This window comes from Carassius gibelio, chromosome B11 (genome assembly GCF_023724105.1).
Source record: "Carassius gibelio isolate Cgi1373 ecotype wild population from Czech Republic chromosome B11, carGib1.2-hapl.c, whole genome shotgun sequence".
Classification (NCBI taxonomy): domain Eukaryota; kingdom Metazoa; phylum Chordata; class Actinopteri; order Cypriniformes; family Cyprinidae; genus Carassius; species Carassius gibelio.
Window position 1 is genome coordinate 24,461,070 of NC_068406.1, and position 22,915 is coordinate 24,483,984.

At 39.7% G+C, this 22,915-nt stretch overlaps 1 protein-coding gene across 1 annotated transcript in view; it reads right to left on the bottom strand.

Annotated features, from left to right (window-relative positions):
- Window positions 1–6,368: 6,368 nt before the first annotated feature.
- The window catches only part of LOC127967969 (GTPase IMAP family member 8-like), a 33,158-nt gene continuing 16,611 nt past the window's right edge, over window positions 6,369–22,915 (bottom strand). Inside the window, exon 3 of the mRNA XM_052568736.1 lies at window positions 6,369–6,967. Coding sequence (XP_052424696.1) covers window positions 6,369–6,967 — 599 coding nt within the window. The remainder of the gene's footprint in view (window positions 6,968–22,915) is intronic.

Genomic DNA, 22,915 nt, shown 5'->3' on the forward strand with positions numbered 1-22,915 from the left:
AGACTACGTTTCCTGTAAATGGTTTTCACTGCATCGGAGGGTGAGCCAGACTTTTCTGGGGAGGATGATCTGTCAGCGCTGCTGGATCGAATCTGGAAATTATGGTTATGCTTTCTTGGGCTGCCAAGAGTGTCGGGCTCTAATGGAATATTCCACCGTGTCCCAAACCCTTGAGGTTGGGTGATTGGTTCCTTGGAGTGGCTCGTGCTGGTTCTCAGGGCCCCACCCCAGTGGCCTACTTCCCAGAGGTGCATGATGAGCTCACTGGGTCATGGATGGCACCTTCCACTGCCAGAAACCACGCCAGTGGCTCATCCTCCCTCACCACCCTTGATGGTGGCGCAGGGCGTACAGGGAAGTCCCCCAGGTGGAGTGGTTGATTGCTATGCAATTGTGTCCTGTGGCGAGTGGGGCGGGGCCGAGAGGCGTGGGAACGAGGAGTGAGGCCAGGTGTAGTGATTTGAGATGAGCTACACCTGAGCCCCACGGCTAGTATCGAGTCCCACGTAGGAGATGGAAGGATATAAAACTGGAGTGACGACCGTGAAGGACGAGAGAGGACCAGGCCTGGGACATTATTTTAGGTTTTGGCTTTTATTTGTGCGCGTCAGTCGCCGTGAGGGGCTGACGCGCCGTTTTGTGTTTATTTCTGATTATTAAAATGAGTTTTGATTGTGCGCCGGTTCCCGCCTCCTTCTTCCCGATGAATATGGAGATTTGTTTGTTACATGTCCAAATTCCGCTGTCACCATCTTACCCGCTATGGTGTTGTTGCAAGTGCACCAGGCTAAGGCACTAAAAGATTTGCAAGAGCGGGGTTACAACCTGGTCGTCCTCAAAGAAATCCACACAGTGATTGACCTCATTCTATTGTTGTGACTAAGATTACGGTGTAGTCTCTGTGTCATGGGATATCCACTAAAGTGGTTCAGGAGAACCATCTTTGGCTAACATGCATGAGGCGGTCAAGACACGCTTCTTGAATGTTCTGTGTCACATTCCAGCCTTTTCGGTGGCCTGGTGGAGAACTTTGCCCAGAAGTTCTCTACTACCCAAAAACTCAACAAAAGAGCAGTTTCCTCTATCTCTGGGTCCCCAGAGGGGACGTGGAATTGTGGGCGATCCAGTGTCATAACACACTCACCCTCCTCTCTCGCCAGTGAGCAGCAGTGGGCGGATCAGGAGAAAGAACGCAGGTAAGGGTTACACACACTCCGACCCAACCTCTGACCGGCAATGAGACACCCGGGCTGCTGCATTCTTCCTCGCTGCCCTACTGTGGGTACATCTTTATTTCTGTTGGTGTCACTTGCACTGCATCTGGGAGCCTGGCTAGCATTACCAAGCTTATCTCAATGGCTTCTTTGAACTGTTAGGCTCTGCTATGCGATTCAGTTCACCTGGTACCCTGCCAAGTTCAGGGGAATCCACTTCACTTCAGTGAAAGCAACAGATGCCCATGTCTTGCATGCAGGGATCGCAGTCCTGCTGGTGAAGGATGTGATGGAGGCGGTTCCTCCAGCCTAAATGAGAACTGGGTTTTACAGCCCTTACTTCATTTTACCCAAGAGAGGCGGGGGGTTGAGACCCGTCTTGGATTTGTGCATCTTAAACTGGGCCATTAACAGGCTCCCTTTCAAGATGCTCACGCAGAAGCGCATCTTCAAGTGCATCTGTTCCCAAGATTGGTTTTCAGTGAAGCAACCTTAAGGACACATACTTCCATGTGTCAATCCTTCTGTACCACAGGCCATTTCTGCAGTTTGCATTCAAAGGACGGGCATATCAGAGCAAAGGCGGCCCTTGTTCCCGTGAGTGAACAGGCAATTTGCATTCTCAACTACCTCGTGGGCTCTCCAATTTCAGATTGTTGACAATGGTGAGGAGGTGTTCGTGCACCAGTTTCCTCTGAACTATTGGGCATAAGTGAACAGTATGCCTATGGACGTATCCATGTATTTATTAGGCAGGGTCGAATAAAAAAGCGGGATAGATGCTCAATTTGTGTGAGGCGGGACAAAGGGTAAAATTGCTGTACAGTACAACGTAAAGTGGGACAGGTGGTCACTCTGTTTGTGCCAGTTATTCAGCCAATAAAGTGTAGGCCTATGTATTTCAAAATTGTGTAGTACTATATAAATTACAAAGGTTTAATTGGCATCTTTATTTCAAACGACCTGGCTGACTGCGACCTGAATATCATTACAAATATTTTTGGATGACTCGTAACCGCATTTGACGGCAGGCACCCGCTCTTTTTGGATCAACCCGCGCATCACTGGTATCCTCCTGTGTTCTCACCTAAAATGGGTAGAAGCACTAAGTGGCCCCGCCTTCGGGTCGGCTTGCTAAAACAGTTTATACAGTAGATACTATTGAGTTCCTCTGTCCCCTCGGCAGCCAGATGTGGCAGAGCAAGGCCCTCTCTCTATGAATCTGTGAGAAAGGGCTGGTTTCCATTTGTAGAGACCTAAGTGGATCCCATATGTGCAAAGTCCAAGGTAAGGCTTTAGAGCCTGTGTTTCCCCGGCAGACTTCCACCATTCCAAGAGAGTTACAATTGATTTGCAGCAGCTGGATGCAATAATCACATGCCAATGTGAATTGGCTCATTTAGTTTAAACTCGAAGTAGATTGGTCTGTCTAAGAGAGATCCCAATTTGTCGCTCATCTGACACGACATGTCCGTTCCCTCCTTCACGGAACGAGGGTTAGCATACGTATCTGAGACGTTACTTCTAAAAGTGATCAGCAGATTTGGTTGCACTTTATGGTCTATTTAAAAATGCTGGCCTGAGTTTGTGCATATAATATGTGGATATAATAATGTTGTAAACCCACAGAGAGAATCTGACTATAGAGTTTAAGTTTCTGTTTTGCCATTATGTCCTCGACCAAATTACTGAACCTCATGTTGCATCGGGATGATTGTTCTTGTGTACTGTTAATCACTTCAGATCAGGTTAAAAAAAAGATGAATAACTACTCATGAAGACTAAATTGATAGAAAAGTTTCTTATGCAGAATCTCATATAAATAAATAAAAACAGGTACATTGTCTATTGGCAATAGTGTAGTGATGTCTTCTGTCAAAGTGCTGAATTTGTGTGAAACATTTGAAACTGATGCAAATTACAGTATGCTTGGGCACATCTTTCATATTTGCAGAACAACCGTAAAAGCAGCCGTTTATTAAAGCAGTTTGCTCTCTTTGTTCCTCCTGTAAACAGTCCCACATCACAATCTTTCCAGCATCCTTGTGTGTTTTTCCATATACAGATCAGAATTCATACATTACTTGTGGTCAAGTGAAAATAAAAGTGTATAATCAGATTCATATCAGCTGAGTCTTAATTTTTTGCAATTCAAGGGGACAGACAAATCATAAACAAAAATACTTCTTCAGAGGAACATTACAACAGGTAGAGTACCTGGAGTAGAATGAAAGTAAATTAAATCGACAATAACTGCTCTTTGATCACTAAGGCTCTGGTTTACAAATATTTTGCATGAATAAAATGTGCATTTGAATGCTTAAATGTCATGTACTGTACATTTTTGATCATTCATTATATTGATGTCCACGTGTTGGATCAGATAATTCTATTTGAAGGTAGATGTAGAATCTGATAAATAAGTTCAGCAAAACCACAGAGCACCTGAAGTCTTTTGTTTACTTGTATTTCTTGTTTTACACGAAGACCTTTTACTTTGTTTCTACAGTTAACAGTTCCAGGGAGCAGATAATCATCAGCTTAACATCATATTCAATTTGAATTTATATGTATAGTGCCCTTCACAGTACGAACAGCTGCAAAGCAACTTTACAAAATATTAAGTTTCTCAGTGGTGACTTTGTTAAAGTGTTACATACAAAAACCATCATTGTGTGTTTTTCCTTATACAAACCAGAACTTCTGGTTATGATCACGGTCAACAGCACAACGATCTGCTGAATCTTTTCTTTTAGTTCAAGAGAAAAAAAATGATACTACAAACTTACAGCACAAACAGCAACAAGCTTTATTAACAGCATTTCTGATAAAAGAGGTCTTGGTTTGTCTGTATAAAATGGTTAATTTAATGAAGTGATGTCATGTGAGAACCGGTTATTGCGTGAGTTAATGAATGCATGTGAAAGATAAATATTTATCTGATTTCTCAGTACGTTACCTGAGCTCTTGGTATAACCGCACACAGAGGGTTTGTATTAAAACATATTTACACTCGGTGCTCTCTCTATTTTAGTAAATAGTGAAATGAGTCAGAAATATTAATATATCTTCAGTCTCTTTTCCTCATCCCTGATTCTGGATCTTGTATTTTATCAATAGCGTGTTCAACTCATTGATTGTAGTTCTGTAGCCATCTCTCAACAGCATCCACTGACAGTTGCCTCCTCTCAGCCTGAGATAGATCTGAAAATGACAACAAATTACATTATCTATAAGGAAAACATGATTATATTTTGGCAATACATGTTTATATTAAGTTGAAGACTTTTCTCGATTGAACTCAAACACTTGATCAATTCTGTGTAAAACGGGTTGATCTTCTCACCAATTGATGATTTAATGTCCTGCAAACATTCTCGAACACCATCTATGATGATAGTTTCCCATCTGATGAACTCTCTCTCCAGAAGAGTTTTAATTGGCTCAGACACTGAAAAACATAATATTAATGTTCACACCACAGAAATCTGCAGAGTATCAGTAAGACGTCTGAGGATGCCCACCACAGACTGTTCAATCATCCACTTTTGATTTTGTTCAGTTTGAGGAATATGAATCCACTTGGATTCATTCATAAATATCCACACAGATGCTGACCTATGTTCATGTTAACTAAAAATATTGGCTTGATTTTGGCTTGAATTTTAGATTTGTTTTCAGCCACCAATAAAAGTGTAGTACTCTCAACTCTAATTAGCATGTTTAAACTTTTGATTCCCAAGAACTGACACACTGTCATTTCAGTGTGATCATATTTCTTAAGACATAAAAAAATCCCACTTACGGTCCTGCTGAAGTGGGTCATCAGGAGGTGTATCTTCATCTACCAATGAAACACCACTTTAAAAATGTAAATCAGTTAAATATTTTAATAAACTATTAAAATTTTAAGACAAACTTTATGCTGGCTTGAAGTTCGAAGCAGTTTTAAAATCTTGAAGTTTGAATTAGTAGTAGTTTTAACAATTCAACGTTTTTAAGAGATATTAGAACTATTAAAAAGATAATATAGAATGAATATTATTTCTAAGTTCTATCAATTAGAAAAGATGTAGCATACCAAATCAGTCCAGTGTGAAAGCCTGACCCAAGTTTAGTGGTTGTAGCTTTAAAATGATGCGACAGAGTAAGAAATTTTAGTCTCAGAAGAAGAGGACTTTTAAGTTTAAAAAGCATTTATGCAAGTTGGCTACCTCAAGCCAACACATGTATACCTGACAACACAAAGGTGAGTAAAAACTTACAGTCAGGAGGATAATTCATACTCCCAGATACCTCAAGGATTAGACGATCTCCCGTGATATGCACATATAAGTTTTGTACCTTCTTTCTTATCTCTTCAGCTTTTATTTTAAATGCCACTTCAAGAAAGTTGCAAACATCCTTCAGTCTGATCTGTATTTTCAGGTTGTAAGGTCCAGGCACTCGGCCCAAGGAAGTTATCCAGTGCTGGATGAAGGTTTCCTGCGTGTTCGGCCTTATTTAGGTTAAACTCAAATCTGACTCCATTTTACTATTTAATCTGACTCCATTTTAGTATGACCTCGAATTTAGGTTGAAATGCAAATTGGTTGTATGCCTTTTTAATTAGTATTTTTCTGACAACAAGGATACAACATAATCTACACAGAGTCAATAAATACAGAGTAAAACAGAATAAAATCAAATGTAACAATTTATTATCAGTCAGGATGTGTTCTGCCAATTACATATCCAATTGAAACATATCAAATCATATGATTTATAAAACATCAAATTCACAGAGATTAATCTAAAAATAAAATATGCATACCTGACCTTATAAAATACATAATATGAAGTGAAGAGACACTCAACACACGACAGGCTTTTTGGGTACAGAATCGCCCAATCCTCTTGCTTCAGTTTTAAATGCATCCGACCAAGACAAACAGACATTTTCATGTGATCATTTTGAGCAGATTGAGTAGAAGGAAGCATGGGTGAAGGGATTTAAAATGAAACAAATGGAAAGAAGGGAAAGAGGTCTCGAAGATGCCCGTGTATGTTTGTATTGTCTGTTTCTCAAGAGATCAAAGAACCTCAGGTTCTTTCATCCTTACAAGATCCTCCTCTGTGTCATTTCTCAGATGGCTTGTTTCTGAATCAGTTTTTCTATGTGTTGAGATGGAATAGACTGTTTTCTGCCGCCATCTCATCAATCTTCTGGAGCAGCTCTGTGACTTGATCTCGATTCTTCTTGTCTGTGTTGTCAAAGAGGTGATATCTGTTCCTGCATTTCTCAATGAGCCACTGAAGAGCTTCACCTTCACTCTCAATGTGCTGCTCGATTGAGATGTATTTGAATCTGTCGCCCCACGTGAACAAAACTATTGTGTGTCTCCAGATGTCATCTCCCAGGATAGATATATTTTGTTCAGTGATCCTCTTTTGTTCTTCCAGAAATGCGACATCTGCTGGAATCACGAGCAGTATGGCATGAGGGGGCTTCTCAAACTCTGAAACACTTCCTAAGATCGCAGATCTAATGAAATCTGGGTTGAGTTCAGATGCGAAGTACTTCCACCAGCCTGGAGTGTCCAAAACAGTAATCTTCCTTCCGTCTACATCTCCAAACCTTCTCGTACATTCTCCGGTTTTTCCTCCAATTGCAAATTCATCTCGGTTCAAGATGATGTTTCCAGCTGAACTCTTTCCACAAAGAACCCATCCCAGCAAAACAACTCTGATCTCCTCTAGACGATGCACACATGCTGAAATAAAAGGACAGTTGTGGTGTAAAACTAAAAGATCTGCATATTTGAACCTCTTTACACCTAGCATTCAAAGCCAGTTTTTGAACACTAGGTGAGGACCAATTTTAGTGCTAGTACAGGGGTCCACTTTTAGCTCCAGCCTGGAATAACATGCCTACCAACTTTGTAGTAATCCTAAAGACATTGATTAGCTTGTTCAGAAGAGTTTGGTTGGAGCTAAACTCTGCTTTTACTTAATAAAACCTAGAAAGAATAACAAATAAGCAAAAAAAAAAGAAGGAAAGTAGTATATCTAAGTAAAGTAAACTATTGGATTTTACAATGGATCTTGACGTCCAGGGTTGAGGACCCCTGTGGTAGTGGATGGTGTTTTTATTAAAAGAATGAAATCAAGGATTTTAAGGGATGTAAAGGGCCTGTTCACCCAAAATGGAACATTTATGTTTATCTGCTTACCCCCAGGGCATCCAAGATGTAGGTGACTTTGTTTCTTAAGTAGAACACAAACCAAGATTTTTAACACAAACCGTTGCAGTCTATCAGTCTTATAATGTAAGTGAATAAGAATCACAGCTAAAACGTACAATGAAACAAAACCAAACCTCGCGGCTCGTGACAATTCACTGATGTGTAAAGACACAAAACGATCAGTCTGTACAAGAAACTGAACCGTATTTATATCATTTTTACCTCTGATTTACGCAATGTCCAAAATGTTAGAACCTGAGCGCATTCTCAGTAGCAGGCGTGTGAGGTGTCGTCTTCTTCTTCTTGCATTACAATGGATCACAGACTTATAAGTGCATCACCACCAACTATCTCTCAAATGGACCATTGACACTCGATCTACAATATGAATTAGGAGTGTCAGTTCGGACATTGTGTGAATCAACTATATAAAAAAACTATATAAATACTGTTCAGTTTCTTGCACCGACTGACTGATTGTTTTGTGTCTTTAAACATCAGTGAATCGTCACCAGCTGCAGGATTTAATTTGGTTTTGTTTGTGTTTTTTTGTTTGTTTTATTGTATGTTTTAGACATTGTATGATTCCCATCCACTTCCATTATAAGACTGATAGACTGGAACAGTTTGCGTTAAATATCTCAGTTTGTGTTCTACTGAAGAAACAAAGTCACCTACATCTTGGGTGCTCTGGGGGTAAGCATATAAACATCAAATTTTCATTTTTGGGTGAACTATCCCTTTAAGGGGAGAGAGAAAAAAGAAGTAATCAAACTATTTGCAAATAATATTTGTATTTTAAAATATGCACACATTAACATTTATTCATATGCCATTTACATAGAGCTAGTTTTGCTTTGAAAATCTTTTATAAAAGTTGAACTTAAAGGTCCCCTGAAATGCTTTGAAACATACAGCGTTCCCTTTCATAGGTCACTTTGATGCTGCGGTGATGCGGCACCACCTTACGCATGCGTAAGCATAGTATACCTGTGTGCCACTTGTCGCTCAGATTTCATTTCCTTCAGCAAAGCAAATTTTCTGTGCCCTAGGAAAGCATTTCACGTTCTCAGCAACAATTGTACGAGCAGTGTTCCACTCCTCTTTGATGAGCAACCAAAGGTAGGAGCTGTGTAAAAGGTTTTCCCCGGGGGGGGGGCACTCATGAGAGGTACGCTTAGCAGCCATTCTACATGTAGTCACTGCGAGGTCCTGGAAGCAGCCTTATTCAGAGCAAATCACAAACACCACGGCCATGGATTTCGCCACCATTGCTGACATGGGCGCACCGTGGTTATGCAACGATGGACTAGACTCTAGCCGAACATCTTGCGTGGGCTGGAAGTCTCGCCCTCTCCTTCCTTCGAAGGCATGTCGAGTCACGTCTAATCTCGGCGGAAAATTTTACCCTGCTTCAGGTCAGGCAGCTGCCATGCTCCATAGTGGCGGTTTAGCGCTAACTTTGGCTCAACCTCACCAGTATTAAAGAAAAGGATATATCTTTTCTTATGGATGCAGCCCGATCTCTAAAGAAAAATAAAAAAACTTGTTCTACATGCTCCTAACAGAAGTTCCTAATACTTATTCTGTTTGTCAGGGACTGTGGCCTACAATCGAGAGCACTGTTGGACTGCAAATGCGCATCCAACCCTCTCACAGGCTCTAACATTGCACTTCAACCTTCAAAGTTTGTGGGACGGCCCAAGGGTCTTGCAAAGATGGCCTGTTTTATGACGACCCACAAAGCTGACGCTTTCTCAATAGCAGCGGGGCCCGATGTGCATCATGTTGGAATAAATCTTGCTGTAAACATGCTTTCAGGATAACATACAGCGACCTTGACACATGCATTTTTCCGTGCTTACAGACACCGCAAGCTTTCCATGCTCAGAAATTCTAATGCATGTGGAGACACCACAGTCACAGACAGAGGTCTTGAAACCATCAAAGCTTTTTTGGGCCGCGTGGGGTGCTTACCCTACATTCCGCAATGGGTTTTATGCACAATTCATAATGGGTACACCATTCAGTTTCGAAAAGGCCCACCACCTTTCCACAGGATTCTTCCCATGACCGTGAGTTTATAAGAAACCACAGAGCTGCGACAAGAGATGTGATCTCTACTGAGAAAAGGGGCTATAGAAGAAGTACACCCCTCTCAGATTGAGTCAGGTTTTTACAGCCGATATTTTGTTGTGCCAAAAAGGATGGCGGCTTACGACAAATATTGGATTTAAGCCGTTTGAATCTTGGGATCAGGGTGAGCAAATTCAAGATGTTGACGGTAAAATCTATTCTGTCTCAGATTCAATCAAACAATTGGTTTTTCACGGTCGATCTGAAGGATGCATACTTTCATATTCAGATCATCAAAAGACACAGGAAGTTTCTCAGATTCGCTTTAGAGGGCAACTCGTATCAATTCCGTGTTCTTCCATTCAGTTTAGCTCTGGCTCTACAGACTTTCAGGAAATGCATGGATGCAGTTCTGGCCCCATTGCAGCTCCAGGGCATTTGGGTTCTAAATGACCTGTACGATTGGCTGGAATTACAGATTTGCACAATTACAGACTCGAGCATGCTTTCATCGAGATCTCGTGCTGAAACATCTAAGCAGTCTGGGCTTATGCATTGAGTACATACACTAAACTCAGTGTAGTTTCTAAAATCCTAAAGTGGTAAGTGCGCACGCAAGACTTTGCAAGGACCTGCTGTCACAGGCACGGGGAATGATCTGGCACCCAGGGCCAGATCTATGGAAGCTGTGGCCGTGGCCTTTCAGCGGGTGAGTTAATATGTCCCGGTCGATTTATGCAGGGTTTGTGATGGCTGCAGCCATCCTTTTTGCTTCCAGCAGGTGGTTTTGCAGGCTTTCTTCCCCACGGAGGTGGGATTCGGAGATCTAAACCTTTGTCCTGTAGGGCGCTGAAGATCTATGTTGATCATACAGCCCAATGGCTTGAGTCCGACCAGCTGTTCATTTCTTTTGGGAGTAAAAAGAAAGTTGTGCTGTCACAAAGCAACGCATGACCCATTGGCTGGTGAAGGCTATAGACTTAGCCTATGAGGTGTGCGGGTTCGCTTCGCCCTTAGGATTTCAAGTCCTCACCAAGCACTTTGTCAAATTTTACAGCCTGGATGTGAGGACAGCTCCTGGCTCCTGGGTTCTTTCTGTTTGAGCAGATGCTTTCCTCGGTTCCCAGCTATCTCAGGTACGTCAGGTTTGATGCTATAGTGTTCCCATACGGTGACATCACCGCAGCATCCAAGTGACCTTTGAAAGGGAACATCTCGGTTACATATGTAACCACGGTTCCCTGAATAGGGAACGAAATATTGCGGTTCAGCCCATACCTTGATAGTGTTTCCTCAATATCATGAAATCTGAGTGAAACCGCACGCGGCAAACAGGTATACTATGCGTATGCATGCGTAAGGCAGTGCCAAGCGCAATTTGGCCAATAAAAAAAGTGAAAGTGACATACAGCCAAGTATGGTGACCCATACTCTGAATTCGTGCTCTGCTTTTCACCCATCCAAAGTGCACACACACACAGCAGTGAACACACACCCAGAGCAGTGGGCAGCCATTTATGCTGCGGCACCCGAGGAGCAGTTGGGGTTTCAGAGCCTAAGGGCACCTAAGTCGTGGTATTGAGAGCAGAGAGAGCATTGTACATGCACTCCCCCCACCTACAATTTCTGCCCGCCCGAAACTCGAACTCACAACCCTTGGATTGCGAGTCCGACTCTCTAACCATTAGGCCATGACTTCCCAAATGATTGGCAGGATGGTATAGGGCTTCGGACATGAGGTGTTCCCATACAGTAATGTCACCGCAGCATCTTGTTCCCTATTCAGGGAACCGTGGTTACATAACTGAGATGTTTCTATGTGATTCTATTTGTTGAAGTCATTTTAACTGGAACAGAAAGACAGGGTGGGCCATTTAGCCTCCTTGTTAGTGTGTCCGCCTCCCAATGCTGGAGACCTGGGTTTGAGCCCCACTCGAAGCGTCAGAGAGGACCTGGGAGAGAGGGATTACATTGGTGCCGTGACCCGGATGGGAGTGAGGTTTAGGGGGGTGAGTGTAATGGAGGCCAGCGAGTTGTGCTGTGCAGGTAAACCTCACTCCCCGATCTCAAGAGACGCACTAGCGACAGACGCTAGTAGCTGTAGCCATTTAGCCTCCTTGTTAGTGTGTCCGCTAGAGTTGGGTCCGAGTCCACCTTTGTCGAGTACGAGTCAAGACCAAGTCCACAAACATCGAGTCCAAGTCCGAGTCCGAGTCCAAAAGGGGCCGACTTGGACTCAAGTCCGAGTTCTTAAAGGCCGAGTCCGAGTCGAGTCCACCCGAGTCCAGAAAGTAATTAAATTAAAAAAGATTATAAATTGGTATTGTACATTTTTACATTCTATTAATATTTTAACCTTTCATGCCATTAAACCAATGGCAATATAAAAATGTAATAAAAAAAATACCACTGTTACATCTAGTCATTGCCATTGAACATTTTTATTTTATGTCAACAGAACTAGTTTCCTATCAAAAAAGGTTTCAAAGGTTTTATTGTATTAGAAGTGCATGAAAATACAAATGAACCTATTTTATTATTGTATCACACTATATTGTCCTCCAGTTAAAGATGACTTTTCAGTTATTTAATGCCTCTCCCCCACATTTGACAGAGGTAAAGTGCAGCCAATGAGGAGATCCTTAATGATGACATTATGAATTTCTTGTTGTCTTGGAGAACTTGCATCATAAAGTTGCATTGCTTGTTTGGTCAGGTCTGGTCTTGCAAATCCTGCAATGCTGAGCTGTGCAGCATCTGTTGGTTGCTGCTGCTGTCTTTGGTAGTCGGTTGCATCGGTTTTCGGATCACCAGTACACTGAACCGAAAACCGTTTCTTTCGGAGGCGTCCGATTTGAGAACCGATGAACTGATGATACTGCGCATGCGTGTAATTTTTCAAGTATTTTGTTAAACATCGGAAAGTGTGATAAAACTATATAAAAAAAAAAAAATAATTATATATATCTATATATATATATATATATATATACATATATATATATATATATATATATATATATATATATATATATATATATATAATATATATATAATATATACGTTTTTTGTTAAGATAGGGGCTACATGTTTCTAATCTGTATATTGTAGATTATGCATGGGCCAAAGGGGTTTTCAGGGAAGTTGGACAATGATTAAGACTCTAAAGACTCCATGTTTAATATGAATAAGGGATGATTTATGAAATATCTGTACTGTATTTATAGTTAATGATGACAGATTCACAAACTGAGTTTGTAGTAAACAGAACATGAACACGAGTAGAGCAGCTGATGATACTGAACTGCAGCATGTGCCGTGTCCTGACATTTTATCCTACCCTGTCAGATTTTCCTACCCGGGTTTTGAGCGATTCTCGTTCTCGAGTCAAGAACCGGTTGTATCAGTTTTCAGATCATCAGTACACTGAACCGAAACCCGTTTCTTTCGGAAGCGTCCGATTCGAGAACCGAGGAGCTGATGATACTGCGCATTCGTGATTCAGCATGAAGCCGACTGACTCACAGCGCGTCTGACCCGAACTGATTCTTTTGGTGATTGATTCTGAACTGATTTTGTGCTAATGTAATGAGTGCGGGTAAACCGAGGGCTTGAATGAAGGGCAATCTGACGAAACTTAAGTTCATTTAATAACAAATACATCGCAATGGATTATGTATCCGATGAACTGTTTTTTTTTTTTTTTTTCAACCGGTTTATTGAATCAAACCCTCCGAAATAACCGGTTCGCGGAAAAGAATCGAACTTCCCATCACTAATCCACATTGATATCCAGTGAGTGGTGCGTGTGTTTCGTCTGCAAGCGTGAGACTTCTGTCTGCCGGTGTGGTGCAGTAAAATGACAGAAGGGGAGACATTCATTAATTTATCATTTCAATTTTATGCTGGTTTTATTGTTACACATGACGTGGACTCGACTGTACTCGGAATATTTTCTGAGTCCAAATTGTTCAAGTCCGTGTCAAGTCCGAGTACAAATTCACACGAGTGCGTGACAAGTCCGAGTTCATTCAAAATTGGACTCGAGTCTGGACTCGAGTCCGAGTCCAAGTTCGAGTACCCCAACTCTAGTGTCCGCCTCCCATGCCGGAGACCTGGGTTCGAGCCCCACTCGGAGCATCAGAGAGGACCCGGGAGAGAGGGATTACATTGGTGCCGTGACCCGGATGGGATAGAGGTTTAGGGGGGTGAGTGTAATGGAGGCCAGCAAGTAGTGCTGTGCAGGTAAGCCTCACTCACCGATCTGAAGAGATGCACTGGCGACAGAAGTTAGTGGCTGTAGCCATTTAGCTTCCTTGTTAGTGTGTCCGCCTCCCATGCCGGAAACCTGGGTTCGAGCCCCACTCGGAGCGAGTGCGAGGACCCGGGAGAGAGGGGTTACACCAGCTTATTCATAACCTTAAGGCTAACATATTAATATTAAAAGCTAAAAAGCTAAAATTTTGATTTCATGGGGAACACCATGCAGGAGATGCAGCAAAAGATTTGTCACGTGTTTACACAGGCTAGAGAACCATTTTAAAAAGCAGCGCAGGGGAATAGAAAAACATCATCTGTGGAACTGTCCCTTTAAAAAATGAGAAAGAGCAAATGGCACATTAAGTTAAGAATTAGGAATCATGTGTGCATCCTATAGCCTATTTCCAATTCAAATCGAGAAATCTGATTTTTTTTTTTTAACTCACAAATTTGACGGTAAATGTATCCACACCTTTATCTTACCTTTTTCTTGAACTTTTGACCGTTTCTCCTGTACTCTGGATTTTCTAGAATTTGCTCTGGTCTGAATTTCCTCCCACTGCTCGTTGACTTCCTTTACTTTCTTCAGATCAATGTCAAAGTGCTTGCCGTTATTCTTACGAACAATTCCTTCGGTTAGATTGAACAGCTCTTTGACTTGGGTTCGGTCGTAATGGTTTGAATTATTAAAAACATGATATTTATTTTCACATTTTTCAATAAGCCGCTTGAGTGCCGACCCGTCCTTCTGAATATTCTGCTCTATGTCTTCTGGTTTAGTTAAATCTCCTCTTGTGAAGATGACGAGGGTGTGAGTCCAGACATTGGGACCCAGCAGCTCCACATAATCCTCCAGAAATCTTCCATCGGTGTCAGTAAATGCAGAATCAGCCTGAATCACGATCAGAACCACATGAGGTCCGGGAGAAATCAGGGAAATCATGCGAACCAGCTGCTGTTTGGAGAGGTTGGATAATTCACTCAGATTGAAGGTTTTCCACCAGCCAGGAGTTTCAACAAGACTGACTCTCCTGTCATCAATAATCCCCTCTCTCTTTACATCTTCATCTCCTTCAGCTTCTGTTCTGGTTTCCAGTATAGTGTTGATCACCGAGGTTTTCCCAGAGTGATGCTTTCCAATCAGCACTGCTCTCAACTCTGAGACAAAACGAGAAGAACATGCAACTTTATATTGTGGTAATCTAATATTATGTTTAACACTGAGGCTTTGCCAGATTTCCGCCATCCCAGAACAGCAGCTCAACACAACACAAATGAAAAACCTTTGCTGTCTACATTTACATGTATTGTATAAGTGTAGATCACAACACAAAGGACTAAACGGTTTTGTTTACAGTGAAAAAAAAAAAATCATTTAGTTTCAATCAAAAGCACGTTAAATTAATTTCTCTAAAAAACTGACTATAAACTTTACCTTGTTTTATCGTAATTTTGTCCATGTTTTCTTTACCCAAGACAAGTAAAATATAACTGTAAAAATTAAAGTAACAAGTAGAAATCTGTCAGACCGACACCCAGGATGAACACAAGTTCACTTCATCTTACTGTAGCTTTACTGCGCTCAGAAACTAAGACTGCACCTTAAACACACATCTATGACCAGAATATCAGGTTTGTCTGGTCTCATGACTGATAATGTTGTGTAATCTGTATTTGTGTATTTTTCAGTGTTTTATAAAGTGCATACGACTAGAATAATATAAAACAAGTGGTAAATGGGGTGCAATAGAACTTAACCTAATCAGTTTTACCTTAAAGCTACAGTATGACTATACAGTATGAAAACCATTTGTTTACTTTGAATCAGTGAGCTGTGATCCTGATTGTGCGGTTAAATGTTAATTATTACAGTTAGTGAAGATAAATGTTGTGATCTATCTACTATCAATAGCCAAGGGTCCCATCTAATGTATAATGTCGAGTTAAAGGCCTTATTTCCCCTCAAACTCAACCTTTGATTTAAATACAGCATAATCATTTTTAGTTGACCAAGAGATAAAAAAAAAGTGTATTTTTCATATTTCTCAATCAGAGGGTGTCTCAACAAACTAGTTCATCTAAATTGATGCGTCAGCATTATCCTCTGTGGTTTTATTTCTGAGGTCTAATACAGAGACAGACATCTTAGTCAATGGAATCCATATTTTAAAACCATGACAATGTTTAGCTTTTAGAGTCACATGTTTTTGCTTTTCAGTTTCTCTTTCAAGAAAAATACGGAGTTATTCTACATGTGATCAGCTTGAAAGATTTGGTTGCTTTTCATGGTCCATTTAAAAATGCTGGCCTGAGTTTGTGGAAGTGTCTTCTTTTAATTTACTGGCAAAGTACAACCTTGACTTATCCAGTGCATACCGCGCCACCTACTGTACTGGAGTATGTATAGTAGTGTTAATTAAGAAAGAGAGAGAGAGAAAAAGGGAAAAGAGAAACAAAAACTTCTTAAACTGAAGGTTTTTCAAATTTTAAATCTGTCTGGCTCAGCATCATTACTCGTCAATGTCAACATGTTGGAGAAGGTTAATCAAATAAAAAATTTCTTTTTTTTTCATTCCAGATAAGGAGGGAGAAATGTTTACCCTTTGAGTTTCTTTTTGGTTTTAGTTTTCTTTTGAGAAAATAAGTGTGGGTGAGATTTAAGGAGACGAGTTTTACATTTAGAAGACTCTTGATTGTTAAATAATTCAATACACACAATAAATGAAAGAAAATAAGAGACATTGAAAATATAGATGTGCTTTATTTAGTTGTGTTAGTAAAGAGGTGTTCATACACTGAACAATTTTAAACATTAATTACAAAGAAATGGCAAGTAACACAGTACAATAAAACAAATAATCTTTGTTTAAGATATTGAACCGTCTCTAAATTCATAGGAAAAGCATATGTGCCAGTGTTTAAATGTCTGTAGAGAAACAGAACTCTACTGTAATATCAAAGCAGATGTTTTAATGACTTTTCTCACTCGTTTTAAACAAATGCGTTTAGTTTCATTCAACTTCAGTTTATTTCCAGGTTTAAATTATGTCTGATTCTCTTTTAAGAAATCTTTGACCAGACTGCTATTGCTTCATTTTCACTTCCTAGCTTTAAAAGATTTGGTTATTCTTCATTCATATATGCTGGCCTTCGTTTGTGGATTCAATTTTAATAAAACCAGCAGAGATAATATGACTGTAGACTCTAGATTTGTTCCTGTAGGATTATATAGATTTACATTTCAGATTTAAAATACAGCTACAACTTGAAATAATACATGTGAAGTGATTCAGGGATGTTACAGTTTTAATCAAATGCTTACACATTAAATCTTTACTTACAGATTACAGATTCTGAAAGCTGTCACTCAAACAGAATTATACACCAAATCTGCAAAACCATGCACTTATTTATCAGCCTTCCACTCAGTTTTCATAATTTCATAAAACACTTTTTGCGAGCTTTTTTTTTCGCAAAACACAACACAATTGTCTATGACATGCACACAAATGTAACAGAAATTAACATTATGGCAAAGGTATTTTCAAATGTTTTCTTTTGAGACGTGTTTGTTATATTTTGAATGTGGTGCTTCATTTTGCAAGCGATGTGAGGCATTTAGAATTTTGCAAAGTTTTAACAAAAATGTAATCTGAATTAAATCATGTTCAAGCATTGTGTGTGTGTGTATATATATATATATATACGTACACACAAACTGTAAATCATCTTGGAATCACTGTATATTTAATGATCCCTGATTCTGGATCTTGTATTTTTTCAATAGCACTCTTAGAAAAAAGGGTTCATTGGGGTTCTATATAGAATCATAGGGTTCTTTACGCAACTCCAAAGAACTTTTTATGCTAAAAAGGTTCTATAATGACAACCCGCAACGAACTCCCGAAATGATTTATATGATTTTCGATCCCCTAACTGACTCAAATGATTCGCGAACCCGCTTTGAACTCCCGAACTGAATCAATGATTCGCGATCCCAAACTTGACTCAAATGATTCGCGATCCCGCTCCGAACTCCCGAAATGATTTGCGATCCCCAAACTGACTCAAATGATTCGCGAACCCGCGACGAACTCCCGAACTGATTCAAATGATTTTCGATCCCCAAACTGACTCAAATGATTCGCAAACCCGCTTTGAACTCCCGAACTGAATCAATGATTCGCGATCCTAAAATTGACTCAAATGATTCGCGATCACGCTCCGAACTCCCGAAATGATTCAAATGATTTGCGATCCCGCTCCAACCTGGCTCAAATGATTCGCGAACCCGCTACGAACTCCCGAACTGATTCAAATGATTTGCGATCCCCAAATGACTCAAATGATTCGCGAACCCGCTACGAACTCCCGAACTGATTCAAATGATTTGCGATCCCCAAATGACTCAAATGATTCGCGAACCCACTCCGAACTCCCGAACTGATTCAAATGATTCGCGATCCCCAAACTGACTCAAATGATTCGCGAAACCGCTTTGAACTCCCGAACTGATTCAAATGATTCACGATCATGTTAAAATTGAGAGAGGGCTGCTCAGTTTCTTACAAAAACATTTGCACAATTTAAATGTAAGACATGGAGGCAAAAAAACACTGATGCATTTTTTTTTAGCAACCGGCCTTTAGATCATTTCTAGTTTTTCAGTATGCTATCCAAGCTATTTTATTAATGAATATTACATTGATCTTGAAGTTTCTGTGGTCATGATTGTTTGTGAATTGGTCCTTTCCACTGTGGTAAAAAATGGTCAGTCACATCCCTAATTGGAACAAAGTATGCAAGATTCTAAGTTATTTCACAAATAATGTTTTTCCAACTTTCAGGAATCAGTAAAGCCAACTCTGACTATAGTTTTTCATGAAGTTTCAAACCCCCTCCATGCAAAAAGAGCCAGCATCAATAGGGAGGGTGTCAACATTGTGAGCACAGAAAATGATGTGATGGAGGCAATGGAGTGCCTCTTTGCTTATTTCATATTCCGTGTGGAATACCCCAAGCACATCACTCACACGATGAATTTTTTTGAGCAATACCTGTTTAAACTCTCCAGAAGGCAAAAAAAAAAAAAAAAAAAACTGTCTGTCCCAGTGCTCAAAATGTATAATCAATTATCATAATACTCTGATATTTTGTAAATAGTGCTAATGTAAATTTGTAAATATGAGGCGTTTGATGTTAATCTGAAATGCTGATCTGAATTTGAATCTGTAATTACAATTATTTATGAGTGATATTAATATGAATTTGTAGATTTGAAGTATTTCTATATCTGTATATTTCCATTGTGAGTTATATGAATATGGATTTGTAGTTTTGAGGTGCTTGATGTTGTTCTAACCCTGATGGGAATTTAGATGAATCTGTATATTTGCATTATTTATTAGTGATAGAATAATGTAATTTTATAATGGACTTATTTTGTAGTATGTAGATATAGGTGAAACTCTATTTTCATTATTTATGAGAATTTTTAAATGGTTGGTGTTTTAAGGTTGATTTGTACATTTGAAGCCTTGAATATTAGAAATTACAGTAGCATTCTTTCAGTAATAGTAATAGTAATTATTATTTTTGTTAATATAAATAAATGACTAGTTCTATGCACTTTGGGTGAGCTTTTTTCAGTATTCATTGGTGACTTTTTTATAGGGTCTTGCTGTTTGTCAATTATATGATATATTTAATCTGGAAAGGACATAAGAAATAATCATGAATGAACCCCTAGAAGGTTCCATAATAGAACTTTTTTCCTGGTTACCTAAAGGGTTCTTTTGGTTGAACCCTTAAAAAGGGTTCTATATAGAACCTTTTAGGAGTTCCAAATACGTTGCGCCTGATAGAACCTTTTCTTCTAAGAGTGTATGTTCAACATAATGGTAGAAGTTCTGTAGCCATCTCTCAACAGCATCCTCTGACTTTTTCCTCTTCTCAGCCTGAGAGAGATCTGGAAATGACAATGTAAAAGTTTGAACAGAACAAATGTTAATATTACGAATGTGCTTAAATGTGCTTTTTCTCTTTGGAACACAAACTCTTTGTCTGCTCCAGTTGAAGGACTCACCAAATGATGATTTAATGTCCTGTAAACTTTTTCACATTCTATGATGAGACTTTCCCATCTGCTGAACTCTCTATGAATGCATAATATTAATGTTCATAAAACAGACATTTGCAAAGTCTTTGAGTCTAAATACCGTATTTTTCTGACTATGAGTCGCATCAGTCCAAAAATACGTCATGATGAGGAATAAAACATATATAAGTCACACTGGACTATAAATTGTATTTTTTATGAACCAAGAGAAAACATTACCGTCTCCAGCTGCGAGAGGGCGCTCTAAGCTGCTCAGTTCTCCTGTAGTCTACACTGAAGAGTCTACACTACCCTCTCGCGGCTGGAGACGGTAATGTTTTCTCTTGGTTCATGTCAAATTAATTTTGATAAGTTGCACCTGACTATAAGTCGCAGGACCAGCCAAACTATGAAAAAAAGTGTGACTTATAGAAAATACGGTATATGCTTTTCTCTTAAACCCCTGATCCAGAAAGTGGCAGATATCCTTCAGTCTGATCTGCAAATTCATCTTGGTTCAAGATGGTGTTTCCAGCTGAACTCTTTCCACCAAGAACCCATCCCAGCAAAACAACTCTGATCTCCTCAAGACGACGCACACATGCTGAAATACAAGTACAGTTGTGATGAAAAACTAAAAGATCTACATATTTGATCCTCTTTAAACCTAACATTCATCAGTTTTTGTGCTAGTGCAGGGCTCCACTTTAAGCTCGTTTAGCTCAAGCCTGGAATAACACACCTACCAACTTTGTAGTAATCCTGTAGACTAACTTGTTCAGATGTGTTTGCTTAGGGATGGATCTAAACTCAGGAAAATGGATCTTGAGGTCCAGGGTTGAGGACCCATGGGGTAGTGGATGGTGTTTTTATTTAGAAGAATGAAATAAAGGATTTTAGGGGATTTAAAGGGAAAAAGAAAAAGAAAGGACAGCGGTAAAATAACAAAAAAAGAAAAATACATTTCAACTATTTGTAAGTAATATTTGTATTTTAAATTATGCACACATTCAAATTTACTCATATTCCCTTCACACAGATGCTTTGAAAATGTGGGGAAAAACACTGATTGGCGGGGAAAATGCAAAGTCTCAAGGAATGTTTTTTTAAAAGTTGAATTGAATGTGTTTTTATAACCCCAAGCATGAAATACAATATCAAAAGTCAAACGATTTGTCCATACTTCACTCATACTGCTTATGGTGAAAAGCTCCTTTTTTCCTCGATACTGAAGCCGTTTTTCAACGCATTACAGCTGCACCGCCATTGATTGGTTTAATCTGTTAAACTCTTTAAACCAATGACAGCGCTGTGGCGATGCAGCGTGCAAAAGCCCGCCAAAATTGCAAATCGCCAAAGGAAATAAGATCTCAGCGAGGTTTTTTTCTTTGCTGGATCACTTTGCTGAAGGCCTTCGCTTGCTGGAACGAGCTTTTCCGCCATTGAAGAGGCACCGAAGCGGATCAGCTGAGATCGTCGAACACCTGCAGCGCCGGTGTTCTCGTAGACTGGCGACCTCGAGCAGCCCACTTCATGTTTTCGGTAAGCTTCTCAGTAAATCTCCTGCCGCCATCCAGCGCTTTTAAGGGGCCGTTCAAATATCGCGGCTTTTGCGCGCTCAAGTTCGTTATTTCCCATGTATGCGCGGTATGCGCGCTCATAAGGCCAGTGATCGGCGACACACTGGATGCGTTGCGCAAGCGTCTAAGCCGCGTGGCGTGTCTGTTTTTAATTCGGCTGCCATGTTAACAGGTTAGAGCTTGCTTGCAGACTGCGCGCGGAAAACGCGTGCATGCTAGAAATAGAACCGATGCCTTGTTGGAAGCGTTTCCTGGCAAAATATAATAGGAACATGTTTGTCATTTTGTACACAAATACATATTAATTCATGACATTTTTATATTTGAAAGTCTATAGGATGACATAAATTCAGATATAAATGTAATTAAATATTGATTTTCAAATATTGCACCTGTCAAACATAGTCTATTTAGCGGTCAATACTGTTGACGGTGTCCTGTATCAGTAGGCGTAGGTGTGTTTAAAAAAAAAAAAACAAAGTTGATTATTGTAATGAAGACAGCCCACCCAGCACCAGACGTCAGTTGGACGTCGTTTTCTGGTCTAAATCAAGTCGGCCCGTCATGGCCATCTTTTAGACCAAAAAGCGACGTTGAAAATTGGTCTTCGATTGTTCCGTCGAATTTGGTCCAAATTAACCCCAAAAAGCGACATTTAACGTCTTTTTATTTTTTATTTTTTTAATCCAAATTTAGACCAAACATAGATGTTGATGGGCTTTAGTCCAAATTTAGCAGAAAATAACCTTTTATTTCGCACCACAAAGCCATTAACATAAACTAGTGAAGAAATATATTAGACATCATGTCTGAAGCACTGTTAAATATATTGAAATATATTTTGAAAAAACACTTGTTGTGCACGCGCTGAACTAGAGCGGATGAAGTCACCATGGAAACGGGGCTCAGCTCAACCGTCAAGCAGCAGAATGGACGCTGTCTCTCATGGTTGTTTTCACTAATTTCAGGTAAGTTTAATCCCTAAATTGCAAAACATATTACATAAAAGTGTCCCTGAAACTTTCTTTCATGTAAATGACACGCTTTCGTTGAAAATGTACTTTATAGAAATGGTCAGTGTCTAAAGAAAAAGTCTGTTAGCATCTCCACTGTAATGGTAACTTTATATGCATCTTTTACAATATTTCGCCTAACTTACATCAGCATGAATCTGTAATTTTCTTATATATATATATATATATGTGTGTGTGTTTATATAATTTTCATTGTGTGTGTGTGTTTGTCTGTTAGTTATTTTGATGTCCACACTTTTTGTATAATCTGTAAATTATTTTCTTTTCTGCATTTCACCTCTGCTATAGTTTATTTATAATAAACCTGGCATTGTATAATAAATATTGTTGGCTTTGACAGATTGACAGAATGACAATGTTTATGTTCTAGATTCTTCCATGCTGATGGCCGTGTGTGTATCCAGCTGAACCTATAACTAGTAAGTAATAC